The sequence below is a fragment of the Bos mutus genome, chromosome 1 (genome assembly GCF_027580195.1).
Source record: "Bos mutus isolate GX-2022 chromosome 1, NWIPB_WYAK_1.1, whole genome shotgun sequence".
Taxonomy (NCBI): Eukaryota; Metazoa; Chordata; class Mammalia; order Artiodactyla; family Bovidae; genus Bos; species Bos mutus.
Genome location: NC_091617.1, coordinates 154,695,035 through 154,710,727, shown reverse-complemented (window position 1 = coordinate 154,710,727; position 15,693 = coordinate 154,695,035). Strand labels below are relative to the sequence as shown.

General features: G+C 51.6%; 1 protein-coding gene across 2 annotated transcripts in view; it reads right to left on the bottom strand.

Moving 5' to 3' along the window:
* Nucleotides 1–8,323, bottom strand: part of LSS (lanosterol synthase) — a 30,503-nt gene extending 22,180 nt beyond the window's left edge. For both annotated transcript variants that reach the window (XM_005902331.3, XM_070377933.1), the window contains exons 1-9: nucleotides 8,217–8,323; nucleotides 7,608–7,773; nucleotides 6,789–6,927; nucleotides 4,702–4,810; nucleotides 3,882–4,003; nucleotides 3,019–3,115; nucleotides 1,629–1,764; nucleotides 1,293–1,401; nucleotides 541–659 (exon numbers count right to left, since the gene is read on the bottom strand). In XM_005902331.3, the coding sequence (XP_005902393.2) occupies nucleotides 541–659; nucleotides 1,293–1,401; nucleotides 1,629–1,764; nucleotides 3,019–3,115; nucleotides 3,882–4,003; nucleotides 4,702–4,810; nucleotides 6,789–6,927; nucleotides 7,608–7,773; nucleotides 8,217–8,230 (1,011 nt within the window). In that variant the 5' untranslated portion in view covers nucleotides 8,231–8,323. The remainder of the gene's footprint in view (nucleotides 1–540; nucleotides 660–1,292; nucleotides 1,402–1,628; nucleotides 1,765–3,018; nucleotides 3,116–3,881; nucleotides 4,004–4,701; nucleotides 4,811–6,788; nucleotides 6,928–7,607; nucleotides 7,774–8,216) is intronic.
* Between the last annotated feature and the right edge of the window lie 7,370 nt (nucleotides 8,324–15,693).

Sequence of the window (15,693 nt, the reverse complement as noted above, 5' to 3'; positions counted from 1 at the left end):
AGTGGTGGTTTACGGCCCCAGGTACCATGTGGCCCAGCAAACACCTGCCAGCAGGGTCAGGGATGTGGCTCACACGGTGGCCCCGTGGGGGTCCTAGCATGGAGGTCACAGCCTGCCCCCTGGTTCACACAACTCTGCCTCCTGTACCTGTTGCCCTAAGGCTGCAGGCCATTGACTGACCCTGTGCTGGCCGCCTGGGCACACACGCAAAGCCGGGTCAGGAGCCCAGAGGCTCTGTGAAGCGAGAGTCTAGAGCCAGCAGACTCATCAGGAGTCAGGAATGGAAACAAGCACAGGGGCCCTCCAAAGAAGAAGGAGGCCAGCAGTGGCCATCGGGGTGGGATGGGGGGAGGGGAGGAGGGGGTGGAGAATGGGGGAATAGGAGCAGCATTCTAGACACACCAGGTTGGGGACAGTGCAGGCCAGGCCAAGGGTCCTGGGGGATCGGAGGCCACATCCCAAGGAGAGACCTCACCTGGGGGAGACCCCACCCCCAGCCCCACAGACACAGGCCCAGACACCCAGGGGGAGCGCACTGACCGGGCCGATGCTGATACACTTGGTGAAGCGGTCATCAGCTGCGATGTGCTCATACAGCTTCTGGGTGGCCCACTGCCGCAGGCTGGTGCTGTGGTGGCGCTCGTACAAGTTGAGGATGGCTGTGGGGCGTGGTAGGGGGTCGTCAATGACAGCAGACATGGGAGGAGCGCTGGCTCCATCATAGCAGGCAGCCTCTGCCCCCACCGGCCTGCCTGGGCGGCTATGCCGCGCCCCCGACGCCCCACCCCAGCATCCTGCAGTGAGGGAACAGCATCCTGCAGTGAGGGAACGAGTGAATGGACAAGTGGGGACGAGCAGATGGGCGGGGGGCGGGGAGCAGACAGGTGTGCGGGCAGGGAGTGGAGGGCGGGGGAGATGAATGGAAGGGCGAAGGGGAACATGCCGCTTGCTCACACAGCACCAATGGGAGGCGCTGGGCTCCGATGGATCCATGGGAGCTGGGCCTGGACGGGGCTCTGGGGACCGCCCCTTCTGTTCCACAGAGGAGACACCCCCGGCCCAAGGCCCTAGGCTCTGAATCCTCTCTCCAGGAGCCTGAATGCCAGGCAGGTCTGCTCGACATGAGCTGTGCAAGGCCGGCCCCCGTCGTCCCCACAGGACCCCAACACAGGATGGTGAGAAGGGCAGAAGGAGACCCTTTGAGGGGCAGTGTCCCTTCCTATCACTTCAGATGTCCCCCGACTCCGCGGTCCTAGCCAGCCCGGGGAGGGGGGCGCTGGGGGAATACCCACCGTATACTACGTGGAGCAGCCAGCTGTGTGGCGTGTACAGATCGTCCGGGGCCACGCTGTTCCTGTGCGCGGCCCAGTCGATGCAGCTGTAGTCCTCCAGGTAGAGCTCCTGCGGGCAGGCAGCGCCTCAGCCCAGACCTGCTGGGCCCTGGGCCCCCTGCCCCCATCCCTACTCTGCCCCCGGGCAGACCCTGATGAGCACAGCCTCCCCAAGTCCATCCCAGGGCGCTTCGCAAGGCTCACTGGACCTATCAAACAGCATAGCCCTCCCAGGCAGTCATTCAGGGACATGGGGCGGGGCTACACTCTGGGGCAGGCACGTGCGGGCAGGCTCACCTGGCGGAGGCTCTGGACCAGCGGGCCCTCCTCGGCACTCAGCCGCGTGCTGTAGCAGTAGGCCATGGGCAGGTACACCTGCCGACAGTGGCACCAGATGGTGGAGGGATGTGCGGGCATCCAGTCAGGAAACAGCCTGGGGGCAGAGTATGTCAGTGGGCACCCCCCCACAACTGTTTCAGCAAGTGGACACCGGAGGCAGGGCTGTCTCCAGCCAAGTGGGCACAGCCCTCAGCGCTTCACAGCCGAGCTCCTGAGGGGCGCAGTCTGAGTAGCCAACAACCCCTCCAGTGCCTCCTAACGCCAGGAGACGCGGCCCCTAATGGGTCAGGGAGCCTGCAAGTTCCCGGCTGTGACCAACATGTCACAGAAACAGAGACCCTTAACCACAGAGATGCTGAGTGAGGGGTCTACAGAGACGCTCTGGACTATCTTTGCAGCTTTTCTGGGGATTGAAAAGTATTTCAAAATTAAAAGTTCTTACCTAAAAACCTTTAGGACTGCCATGTCTCCTCAAGTCTGACCAAGTCTGACCACTGGCCCTGCTGTGCTTTGCCCAAACACCCACCCTGACGTGGGCACAGCTCTGCAGCCCGCCAGGCGGCTGAGCACCTGGGCGGTCTCCTCCACCCTCCCCTTTCAGCCTCAGACCACATGTGCGAGGGGTCTCTGACAGCTACCACTCCAGGGACCTCATCTCCTGGGGGTGATACCGAGGTGCTTATATGTATATGGATGTGTTCTGGACACATCCACAGCTTTCATGAGATATTCACAAAATGCTTACAATTGCCAGCTAATAGGCTTCACACAATATGGAATGAAAGTTGATTTTGCTGAGTTTTTAAATAGCATTACAGTTCTGCTGAAAGGAAAATTCTCATCTTTCAAATATACACACTAAAGTATTCACAGGGGAAACAGGATGTCTGGGATCAACTTTAACATTCACTGGCAAACAACTAGAAGGCGGGCAGTAAGATAGCATGCACACCCCAACCCTGGCTGGGGAGGGCTGCGTGGCCGTCACCTTCGTTCTCTGTTTCGACGGATGCTCAGAGTGTCTATAACAACACAATTACAGCCACCTGTGCAGCAAAGCCAGCAATTCATTCCCTACCCCAGTGGCTCTGTAAGCAGTCAGGCAGGACCCACCCACCTGCTGAGGACCCAACCCCACTGCACCTCCCTCCCTCCCGCCCAACTGGGAACCCCCTTCTCTCCTCTGTCAGCCAAGCACGGGTTCTACCAGGGGCCTAACACCACCCCACACCGCTGAATGGACAGTCCCATATCTGACTAACAGGCAGCAAGTGACCCAGGCAGTGTCACTCCACTTGCTAAGACACTGGTGACCCGGCCACCAAACTGACTGTAGGGGGTCACATACCACATTTCTGGAAACAGTGTATTGAGGCCTTCCCAGCTGTACACGTTCAGGACAGCCAACCAAAACTTCCCCCAGGACGGGATGAACACAGCACCACCTGGAGGGAGAGCATAGTCCCCGTCACCGGCCTCTGGCTGAGGAGGAGATCCTCAGGAACAGAGCCCCTCAGCCAACAGGCTGCTGAGGGTCCTCTCCCCTTCGCGTTGAGCAGGTTCCAGAGCCCTCAGACCACCCACACCACAACCACTGGCTGGAACAGACAGCTTCCCCAGAACAAGCGTGTCTCCCCTGCCCCCAGGAAGACAAAGCAGTGCAGGCGAAGCCCTGAGCCAGGAAGGGGCGTCAAGGTGCCGACAGGAAGACCCTCCGGTGGGTGAGCGCAAAACTGGAAGCATGAACAGCGTGAGGAATGTCTGGGAGGGGCGGGCAGGCGGGCAGGTGGGCCAGAGCGGCAGTGGGTGATCTCTGAGCGGCAGGAGCTGAAGGGCCTCCCAGGGCGAGGGCAGAGCAGCCACCACTAGGAATTCCGCCAGGCACACAGTAGGGCAGGCAGCAGGGCAAGCAGAGCTCCACCAGCTCCACCCCACAGGTGCAGCCCAGCTGCCCTCTGGGAAGGCACACTCCCGCAAGCAATGCGCCAGCGTGTCCTTCGTGAGTCCATGCCGATTTGTGGAACAGAATTGTGAAACACAGCAACCTTACTTTGTGCTCTGAAATTTTACTGGCAAGGGTAGGCAGTTTCCTCCTACTCCCACTTTGATGCCTTCCTTGCATCTGTCTATTAATAGTTTCAATTTGCGAGCCCTCCTTACACTGAGGTAACATGACCTCTTTACTGCCTGTGTGTTCTGGGCAGGGGTTACCTTTCTTGTGAAGAAGGTTCCGGGCTCGCACCAGGTCAGGATCGTCAGGCCCCACACCCAGAATTCTCAAAGACACATAGTTAAGCGCAGTTCCAAATACCGTGGACTTGTCCTCAACGTGCCTACGGCAGAAGGAGGCGAATGAGAAATGACATCTTCCATTACTTAAGAAATTAAGCAACGCTTTCATTAAGTTTCCTCAGCAAATCAAGAATGACATAACTACACAAGAAACATCCAGAACAGCCATACTCCGGTAAGAGTTCCTGCACCTCTGTGACAACTGAGCAGTTCCAAACTGCTCCCCAGGCCTGCCCGCCTCCTCTGTCCACTTCTCACACTGAATCAACAGGACCAGTGTCGTGTGGCAGTGACTCAGCTAAGACTCTACATCACTGAGGCCCGCAAAGCCCACTCCAGAGGCAGCCAGCCAGGCGGGAAAGGGCACTGGCGAGATCCTGTCTGCCCCAGCGCCCACAGGCCAGAGGGCTGGGACCCCAAGCTCGAGATGCCCACGACTCCGTCCAGGAGGTGAGCAGAGCTGAGCTGTCCTCCCAGGATTCTGCAATGAAGGCTGCCGGTATGGAGTCAGCAAGCCCAGGAGGGGCCCATGCCCCAGCTGCAGGATGAGAAGCACCAGGGAAACCTGGACCCGCCTGCATGGAGCCCCCAGCCCAATTCCCTCCTGCCAGGCTCTCTCCCCACCCACTCCCAGCCCACAGCTACAGTAACTCCCCGCCAACAGGTACATCTCTCACATAAGAACACATGTGCACATGTGCACACACACATGCCATGACCCAGGGTCAGGCAGACTCACAGGCCCCAGCCGCCGTCGGGGAGCTGCACAGACCGCAGGTACCGTATAATTTCTTCTCGGTATCCGGCCGGCAGAGGGATGTTCGCCACATGGCACGTGATCAGGAGGCCTGTGGGGCAGAACAGATACTCCTTGGCAGGGACTCAGCACTTCTAAGCCCAGGCCTGAGACTCTGGGAACCCCACGCAACAGGGAGCTCTCTGCTCGGCCCCTTCTTGTGCAAACAAGCCCGGGCAGGCTATTCCTCCCGACCCAATCAGGGACTTCGGAACCGGGGACCCAGGAGCAGCGGCAACAGCACACATGACACACACTGCGTGGAGCATGCAGAACCCACCAGCCACTCCAGGGTCCCATGCTACTGACATGCCAGCTGGGAAAGAAACCCCAAATGGATCATCCCTGGATGGGGTAATGTTTACTTGCTTATATTTACATATTCCCATTTTATTAAATGTTTTAATTGCACAAGTCACTTTGAAAGATGGACAACAAATAATACCCACAAAGAACCTTCTGTTCCCAGCCTGCCCCTCCTGAGCATGGTGTTCAAAGGCTCCCTACCTCCTCCCCCTCCACTCTACCCTTGGCCTTGACTTCATCAGCCACATGCCCATGGCACTGAGCCTGTGGGGTCTCAGGCAGGCCCCAACAACAACGTGTTGTGGAATGGATCCCTGACTCTGGCCAGATGCATGAGAAGCCCCAGCAGACATCACAGAGGTTCATAGGAAAAAGTCCATCTCCTTTTGTAACAAATATGATGCTTTCAAGACAGTGAAACACACAAGCAGGAAGCAGTGCCTGTGGCTTCCTCATTTTACAGTCAAGGAAACTGAGGCACAGCCCCTAAGTGGTGGGGCTGGGGCTGAAGCCCAGGAGGTCTAACCCCAGAGTCAGTGATCACCACAGTGATGCTCAGTGCAACACAAGCCACACAGAGTCATGGCCTCCAGGAGCGTTCTCCAAACTAAAGAAGAAAAAGACCAGTCAAATTTCAGTCAGCCATGGAAGAACCCTGAGACAGTACCCCAAAACAGGCCAGTGTTAACCTGAGAAAGATGGTCTGTCCAGAGTCCAGAGGGAGAGAGGAAAGCCCCACCTTACAGCCTGCAGAGAGCCAGAGGGGTGGGGGTGAGGAGAGGGGGGCGGCAGGCCAAGCCCAGAGCTGCAGCAGCAAGCACAAACCAACACAGCATCCCCATGACCTGTCGCCTACTGAGTGCCTGGTGCTGTGCACATATGACCAAACCCAGTTCCCATTGTCCCCACGTCACAGATGAGTCAGCCAAGGCATGGTGCAGTCCTGCCACCTTGCCCAGGGTCACAGCAAGCCAGTACAGTCACTGCCTCCCTACAAAGACCCCTGGGAAAAGTCTCAACAGGCTCTAGGTGGGACCAAGGGAAGAAAGCCCAATGACTTGCCCTCAAGGACAGGCCCATGGGTCCCTGGACAGGAATACAAAGCTGAACAGTCCAGGAGACAGCAGGGCTTGGAGTCAAAACAAACACGGGAGCTTGATGGACTCCTAGAAATTCATAAAAGGAATTTCTCATATTGCTTTAGAGAAATGTTCCCAGTATGCAGCACAGTCTGATCTAGCCAAACCAGATGAGTACCCGGGAGATGCAACTGCAGTTCTCCTGCAGCTCACCAACCTCCACCTACAGCTCCCAGCTGAGCTCTCTTAGCCAAGCCTTCCAGTGAGTTCACATGTGCAAGCTGCCTACACAGGACTTAAAGATCGCCACCCAACACCCTGCCCACCTCTGCACCTTTCCACAGGCCAGGCCCTCCACGGATGCTCCTACTCTGCACTGGGACTCCAGAGCCTCCCTGCACCTCCCAAAGTACCCTGGCTTCCTTTTTCAGAACACTAGCTAGCTGAGCCTTCGCTCCCATCCCCCAGCAACAACATCAGGACAACTCAGGCACAAGGCAACCCTCCCCAGACCTTTTCTATGTAAGCTCCTAGTTTTTCACCTGTTCATTCACTCACACCACAGATGATCAATGAAGGCCTGAACCAGATCAAGCCAGGATCTCAAGAATGTCTTACCCACAAGCCACAGCAGCACCTTCCTACCTGGCAGGAGGAAGAGTGGGCCACCGTAATCACCCGCCCAATGCCCATCCTCAGTCTGCAGTGCAGCGTAAAATGTCACCCCATTCAGAGCCCCCCTGCAGGCTGTGTGCGCTTTCGGCAAGTCCTTAAAGAAACTTTTCTGCAAAGAAGAAAAAAAGAGATGAGAACTGAGGGGTCTGCAGCTAGGCCAGAGGAGCCCTCGGCATTTAGACAGCAAGTCAAAGTAACAAACTTGAATTACTTTGAAAGTTTCAGCTGTTTCAAAGCCTAAAATTCTGATGATGGTATTGCCAATCTCCCTCACAATTCTGTGTTCCAGTGACATATTTTCAAATTTATTCACAACTTCTCCAAGACATCTTAAATAAACCAAGTGCCCAAGAGTGTGTGACTCAGACCTAGAGCTCAGGCCTCTCTCGGGCAGGGGCCACGGGATGGCACAGTGACAGGGAGATTTCATTTATATGTCATACCCTCTAACTGTTTTCTCGTGAAATTCGCTGGATCAAAAACTTATTTTTCTGAATAAAAACAAAGTTAGAGGTGTTTTTTACACACAGCTTAGTGATAAAAGGATTGAAGCAAAGGGGCTTCATGTTCTGTGTTTACCCAGTTAACTCCTGTAGGAACCAGCTTTGGTGACATGCAACACAAGTACACATTACACATCCATTCTTTTTAAGAAAGAAAAAAATACCCTTTACATCTAGCTGTTTAAAGCTCCCTGCTGGTTCCTGGTGCTCCTTACTAAGAAGGGAGGGACGCAAGTTTCTGGTGGTGTCCCAGACACTGCAAGGGACTAGCAGAATCAACACTTACTGTATCCAGTCCCAAGAGGTGAGCTTCCAGGCCAGACTGCTCTCGGACAGGATCTTCTTCTTGAGAGTAGGTCCATGTCTGCCTCCCAACCTGATTGCTGAGCCGCCAGCGACTGAGGTCTGTGGCTGGTTCTGTCTTATAGGGTCCGCCTCTTCGACGCAGACACCTAGAAAAGATCATGCTCAAGTGACCTGCTCTGACCTGGTCAGAGGCCAGAGGCGCAACGCACTCACTGTTTCCCCCAACAACCTACCAGCAGACTGCTGCAAAATAAAAACCCTCTAGAGGCACTTCTGCACCTACACGTCGCGCCATTATTTCTCCGGGAGAGGAGACACCTGCCACCGGACTGCCGCCCACGGCCTCGCCCCCACCCCGACCCCCGGCCCCACCCGGCTCACCCCGGCCCGGCCCCAGAAGGCCCTCAGGCGACGCCTCCGAAGGAGAGCTTGCCCCTCACCGCCCCCCAAGGCTGGTGCCGCAGGTCTCCACAGACGGCGGGCTGGACAGGACGGTGCAGCAGCCTCGCTGGAAGCCCTCGACCCGATGAGACCCCTTCCTCGGCGACCCCGACCACGCTCTCCCTTCTCGGGGGGCGCTGAGACTCACGTGCCCTCCGTCATGACCGCTGCCGCGCTCCTGATTCCCGGTAACCTGGGCCCAGTACCTGGACTAGCCGGCGAAGTCTTTCGCCTCTGCCGACTTGCGTGCGCCGTGGCCAGATGCTCACGCAGCCAATCAGAGCACAGGGAGGGTGGGCCTGGGGCGTGCCCGGGTACCTCAGTGGTGGAGCGCGACCCTCCGAGCAGTGGGGGCGGAGCCGAAGTACAGGGACAGAGGTGGATCTGGGGGCGGGGTGAGGAAGTGAGTGGGCGGGGCTGCGTCGGTGGGCGGGGGCGCGCCGGTGAGCGGGGATTGGTGAACGCGCGTGTCCCGGAGGGACGCGACTGCCTGTCACGCCTGCAGCCAGATTCTGTCAGCTTCGGAGCTACCTGTGGAGCAAAGTGCCAGGACGAGGCCACCAAGGGGCGCCTAAGACTGACCCTTGAAGAGGATCCCACCAGAGACCAGAAGACAAGGGGCTTGGATCGCGGCTAGTGCCTTTGAGGAAGTACCCGAGGTCGGAGGCTGTAGGTGAGTGAATGAGGGGAGACGTGGCCGCGAGATCCCGCGGAGGGCGCGACGCGGGCGGGGGTTAGGGGCGGGGGAGAGGCATCCGAAGGAGAAAGGTTGCTGGAGAGCACCTAAGAGGAACTCACAGGAGAGAGATGATGGTAGGGCGGCTAACAAGAGGGGAGATGACACTTGAAGGGAGATGACACCAGAGAGACTGACAGGAGGAGAGACGACAGGAGAGGGAAAAGGACAGGAGAGGAGAGACGAGAGGAGAGGGAAAATGACAGGAGAAGGGAGACGACAGGAGAGGGGAAAGGACATGAGGAGACGACAGAAGGTGACAGATGACAGGCTGGTGCTGACTGCAAGGGGCGGTGCATCTTTCAGGATGCTTTGCTGTGGGGCTTTCAAGGTACAGGTGCCAAGCACTTATTTGCCCAGGGAGGAAGCCACACTGAGAGAGCTTGGGTCACTCAGAGGGGAGCCTAACAGTTTTGGAGTTCCAGTGTAAGTAAATGTGGAAGGCCTGGACTGTAAAAGGAAGGGAGAGAAAAATGGAGAACATGCTGAAAGGACTGGGAATGGGATGGGTGGCGGTAAAGTGGTCTCAGGGTGTGCAGCAGGAGCCAGGGGCTCCACGGAGTTGGAGGAAATTGTGCAAACATTGAGGTCCCAAAGGCGACTCTTCAGGAACTCACAGACAGCCCCACTGTTTCTTCATCTTCCCGACAGAAGCTCTGACCATCATGTCACAATTTCTCCAGTCAAGTGAGTTTTTCTGTACCCATCCCTTGAGTCTTATCCCCATGCCATGAATCTCAGCAAGCCAGAGAAGGGCAGGGGGGACTTGCAAAAGAAAACACATGTACATTTCCCCTAATGGAATATCAGGCTATTAGACAGTCAGTAAAGGACACTTGCATCTTCCTATCCCAGTTCAGAAACCAATGAAGAAGATATAGCAGTAAGAGGAATGGATATCAAATTACCAGCCTTGCTACAGAGAAAAAACTATAGTTTGAAAGACATGGCTTAGATTGACAAGATGGCCAGCTACTTCCACCGCTAAATCATACACATGTACCTCTCAGCCTCTGGCCCAGGGGGACAACTGTATCCTCCACAGAGCTGCCCCACGAAACACCATGGAGCCAGTGCCTATGAAAAGATGCCCGTCAGCCTATTGATCCTAGAAAGTATACCAGAAGACCCTGAAATTCTGTTCTGTTCCCCCAAATTCACATTTCCTGGGAGTGGGGAAAAAGCTGGAAGTTTTTCTCCAGGGATGTGCCTCCATGTGGAAACACAAAGTGTGGGAATAAGGACTCCAGCCTATATGGACATCTCAAACTCATTTCAATTGGTGTGGACTTTGAATGCTGGTATTTTACTGGACTGGATTTTTATGAGCAATACATAATCATTTTTTAAAAATTTCTAAGATAGAAAGGAAAAACCTATAAAATCTATCTGAGAATTACAGATAAGAGTTTCCAGGGACAGTCACGAGAAAACATAATGCTTCTCTCTACTTGCACCCTACCAATTCCATCTTGTTTAATAAATAGGACACAGAAGACTGAGAGTTTTGGCCTGGACAGCTGGGCATATAGTACTGTCACTTCTAAAGTAGAGAAGGCTTAGGGAAAACTTTCAACTTAGATTCAGTTCAGTTCAGTTCAGTTCAGTCGCTCAGTCGTGTCTGACTCTTTGCGACCCCATGAATCACAGCACGCCAGGCCTCCCCGTCCATCACCAACTCCCAGAGTTCACTCAAACTGAGGTCCATTTAGTCAGTGATGCGATCCAGCCATCTTATCCTCTGTCATCCCCTTCTTCTCTTGCCCCCAATCCCTCCCAGCATCAGAGTCTTTTCCAATGAGTCAACTCTTTGCATGAGGTGGCCAAAGTACTGGAGTTTCAGCTTTAGCATCATTCCTTCCAAAGAAATTCCAGGGCAGATCTCCTTCAGAATGGACTGGTTGGATCTCCTTGCAGTCCAAGGGACTCTCAAGAGTCTTCTCCAATACCACAGGTCAAAAGCATCAATTCTTCGGTGCTCAGCTTTCTTCACAGTCCAACTCTCACATCCATACATGACCACTGGAAAAACCATAGCCTTGACTAGATGGACCTTTGTTGGCAAAGTAATGTCTCTGCTTTTCAATATGCTATCTAGGTTGGTCATAACTTTTCTTCCAAGGAGTAAGCATCTTTTAATTTCATGGCTGCAGTCACCATCTGTGGTGATTTTGGAGCCCCCCAAAATAAAGTCTGACACTGTTTCCACTGTTTCCCCATCTATTTCCCATGAAGTGGTGGGACCAGATGCCATGATCTTCGTTTTCTGAATGTTGAGCTTTAAGCCAACTTTTTCACTCTCCATTTTCACTTTCATCAAGAGGCTTTTTAGTTCCTCTTCACTTTCTGCCATAAGGGTGGTGTCATCTACACATCTGAGGTTATTGATATTTCTCCCAGAAATCTTGATTCCAGCTTGTGCTTCTTCCAGCCCAGTGTTTCTCATGATGTTCTCTGCATATATTAAGACAGAGATGCCCATTAGATGTTCAAAGTGGACAGGTTGAATAGGCTGGCATTCAAGAGAGAGGACAAAACTAGAAAGACAAATTGGGGAGTGGTCTGTTTTCAGTTGATATTTGGAAACATAAGACTGGATGAAATCAACTAGGGCATAAATATTTCAGAGAAGAATTTCCAGGATCAGTCCAAGGGCAGCAACAATTTCTAATCTAGAGGAGGAGGAATGGCCAAAGAGAGGAGAAAAACTAGGGAAATGTGGAGTCAGGGAAGCCAGAAGATACGGTGATCTGTGCAAAGATTATAAAGGGATTGTAAAATGAGGTCTGAGAATTGTTGCCTAGATGTAGCAAACAATTTACTGGTGACTGACAAGAGCAATCTCAGATGTGAGAAGAAAAGCCCAGTGGTAGTTAAAAAGGTGGGGGGTGTGTGTGGATTTCCAGTTAAACATATCAGACTGAGCACAGGCATTGACTACCATTTCCTACTTAAACCCTACTTACATAAAGTAATAAGAGATAAAAATGCATAGTAAAAGCATTGGAGAGGAAGCACCAATAAACAAATTCAGTTCAGTCACTCAGTCATGTCCGACTCTTTGCAACCCCATGAACCGCAGCACGCCAGACCTCCCTGTCCATCACCAATTCCTGGAGTTCACCCAAACCCATGTCCATTGATTAGGTGATGCCATCCAACCATCTCATCCTCTGTCATCCCCTTCTCCGCCTGCCCTCAATCTTTCCCAGCATCAGGGTCTTTTCAAATGAGTCAGCTCTTTACATCAGGTGGCCAAAATACTGGAGTTTCAGCTTCAACATCAGTCCTTCCAATGAACACCCAGGACTGATTTCCTTTAGGATGGACTGGTTGGATCTCCTTGCAGTCTAAGGGACTCTCAAGAGTCTTCTCCAACACCACAGTTCAAAAGCATCAATTCTTCGGCGCTCAGCTTTCTTTATAGTCCAACTCTCACATCCATACATGACTACTGGAAAAACCATAGCCTTGACTAGACAGACCTTTGTTGACAAAGTAATGTCTCTGCTTTTGAATATGCTGTCTAGGTTGGTCATAAGTTTCCTTCCAAGGAGTAAGCGTCTTTTAATTTCATGGCTGCAGTCACCATCTGCAGTGATTTTGGAGCCCAGAAAAATAAAGTCAGCCACTGTTTCCCCATCTATTTGCCATGAAATGATGGGACCAGATGCCATGATCTTAGTTTTCTGAATGATGAGCTTTAAGCCACCTTTTTCACTCTCCTCTTTCACTTTCATCAAGAGGCTCTTTAGTTCTTCTTCACTTTCTGCCATAAGGGTCGTGTCATCTGCATATCTGAGGTTATTGATATTTCTCCCGCAATCTTGATTCCAGCTTGTGCTTCTTCCAGCCCAGTGTTTCTCATGATGTACTCTGCATAGAAGTTAAATAAGCAGGGTGACAATATACAGCCTTGACATACTCCTTTTCCTATTTGGAACCAGTCTGTTGTTCCAAGTCCAGTTTGAACTGTTGCTTCCTGACCTGCATACAGATTTCTCAAGAGGCAGGTCAGGTGGTCTGGTATTCCCATCTCTTTCAGAATTTTCCACAGTTTATTGTGATCCACACAGTCAAAGGCTTTGGTCAATAAAGCAGAAATAGATGTTTTTCTGGAACTCTCTTGCTTTTTCGATGATCCAGCGGATGTTGGCAATTTGATCTCTGGTTCCTCTGCCTTTTCTGAAACCAGCTTGAACATCTGGAAGTTCACGGTTCATGTATTGCTGAAGCCTGACTTGGAGAATTTTAAGCATTACTTTACTAGTGTGTGAGATGAGTGCAATTGTGCGATAGTCTGAGCATTCTTTGGCATTTCCTTTCTTTGGGTTTGGAATGAAAACTGACCTTTTCCAGTCCTGTGGCCACTGCTGAGTTTTCCAGATTTGCTGGCATACTGAGTGCAGCACTTTCAAAGCATCATCTTTCAGGATTTGAAATAGCTCAACTGGAATTCCATCACCTCCACTAGCTTTGTTCGTAGTGATGCTTCCTAAGGCCCACTTGACTTCACATTCCAGGATGTCTGGCTCTAGGTGAGTGATATCACCATCATGATTATCTGGGTTGTGAAGATCTTTTTTGTACAGTTCTTTGTATTCTTGTCACCTCTTCTTAATATCGTCTGCTTCTGTTAGGTCCCTACCATTTCTGTCCTTTATTGAGCCCATCTTTGCATAAAATGTTCCCTTGGTATCTCTGATTTTCTTGAAGAGATCTCTAGTCTTTCCCATTCTGTTGTTTTCTTCTATTTCTTTGCATTGATCACTGAGGAAGGCTTTCTTATCTCTCCTTGCTATTCTTTGGAACTTTGCATTCAGATGGGTATATTTTTCCTTTTCTCCTTTGCTTTTCAATTCCCTTCTTTTCACAGCCATTTGTAAGGCCTCTTCAGACAGCCATTTTGCTTTTTTGCATTTCTTTTTCTTCGGGATGGTCTTGATTCCTGTCTCCTATACAATGTCATGAACCTCTGTCCATAGTTCATCAGGCGCTCTGTCTATCAGATCTAGTCCTTTAAATCTATTTCTCACTTCCACTGTATAGTCATAAGGGATTTGATTTAGGTCATACCTGAATGGTCTAGTGGATTTCTCCACTTTCTTCAATTTTCAGTCTGAATCTGGCAATAAGGAGTTCATGATCCGAGCCACAGTCAGCTCCCCGTCTTGTTTTTGCTGACTGTATATAGAGTTTCTCCATCTTTGGCTGCAATGAGTATAATCAATCTGATTTTGGTGTCAATCATCTGGTTATGTCCATGTGTAGAGTCTTCTCTTGTGTTGTTGGAAGAGGGTGTTTGCTATGACCAGTGTGTTCTCTTGGCAAAACTCTATTAGTCTTTGCCCTACTTCATTCAGTATTCCAAGGCCAACTTTGCCTGTTACTCCAGGTGTTCTTGATTTCCTACTTTTGCATTCCAGTCCCCTATAATGAAAAGGACATCTTTTTGGGTGTTAGTTCTAGAAGGTCTTGTAGGTCTTCATAGAACTGTTCAGTTTCAGCTTCTTCAGCATTACTGGTCGGGGCATAGACTTGGATTACTATGATATTGAATGGTTTGCCTTGGAAACGAACAGAGATCATTCTGTCATTTTTGAGATTGCATCCAAGTACTGCATTTCAGACTCTTTTGTTGACTATGATGGCTACTCCATTTCTTCTAAGGGATTCCTGCCCACAGTAGTAGATATAATGGTCATCTGAGTTAAATTCACCCATTCCAGTCCATCTTAGTTTGCTGATTCCTAGAATGTTGATGTTCATTCTTGCCACTCCTGTTTGACCACTTCCAATTTGCCTTGATTCATGGACCTAACATTCCAGGTTCCTATGCAATATTGCTCTTTACAGCATCAAATCTTGCTTCTATCACCAGTCTGGTTATTGTTTTTGCTTTGGCTCCATCCCCTCATTTTTTCTGGAGTTATTTCTCCACTGATCTCCAGTAGCATATTGGGCACCTACCGACCTGGGGAGTTCATCTTTCAGTGTCCTATCTTTTTGCCTTTTCATACTGTTCATGGGGTTCTCAAGGCAAGAATACTGAAGTGGTTTGCCATTCCCTTCTCCAGTGGACCACATAAAGAGAGGTCAACAAAATCAGAGAGGCAGGGAAAATAAGGAGGAGTAATAATTGACTTGGGCTTCCCTGGTGGCTGAGACAGTAAAGAATCCGGCTGCAATGCAAGAGACCTGGGTTCGATCCCTGGGTTAGGAAGATTCCCTGGAAAAGGGAATGGCTACCCACTCCAGTATTCTTGCCTGGAGAATCCCATGGACTGAAGAGCCTATCAGGTTACATGGGGGTCACAAAGAGTTGAACATAACTGAGTGACTCTGTGCGACCCCAGAGACGGCAGCCCACCAGGCTCCCCCATCCCTGGGATTCTCCAGGCAAGAACACTGGAGTGGGTTGCCATTTCCTTCTCCAACGCATGAAAGTGAAAAGTGAAAGTGAAGTCGCGCAGTTGTATCCAACTCTTCGCGACCCCATGGACTGCAGCCTACCAGGCTCCTCTGTCCATGAAACGACTGAAGCGACTTAGCAGCAGCAGCAGCAGAGTGACTACCACTTTCACTTTCAATAACTAACCTAGCAAGGCAGAGACAGCTGAAACCCATGTGTGGAGGTAAAGTCTTTCAGAAAAAAGACCATTTTTGCCAATGAACTGGAGGTGCAGAAATTAGAACTGGTGGAAAGTTTGAATAAGAAGCAACGTGACAGTAGATCCTTTCTCCTACCTGAGTGGGAGCCTGCTGCAGTTGAGTCAGATCAAGTGTGAACTCAGGCACAAGGCATAGCTGAGGGTCACTGAAAGCAGGGTGTTGAACAGAAGTCTCCACTCATATGGGAGTTCCACTTCTCCCACTAGCCATATAGCTT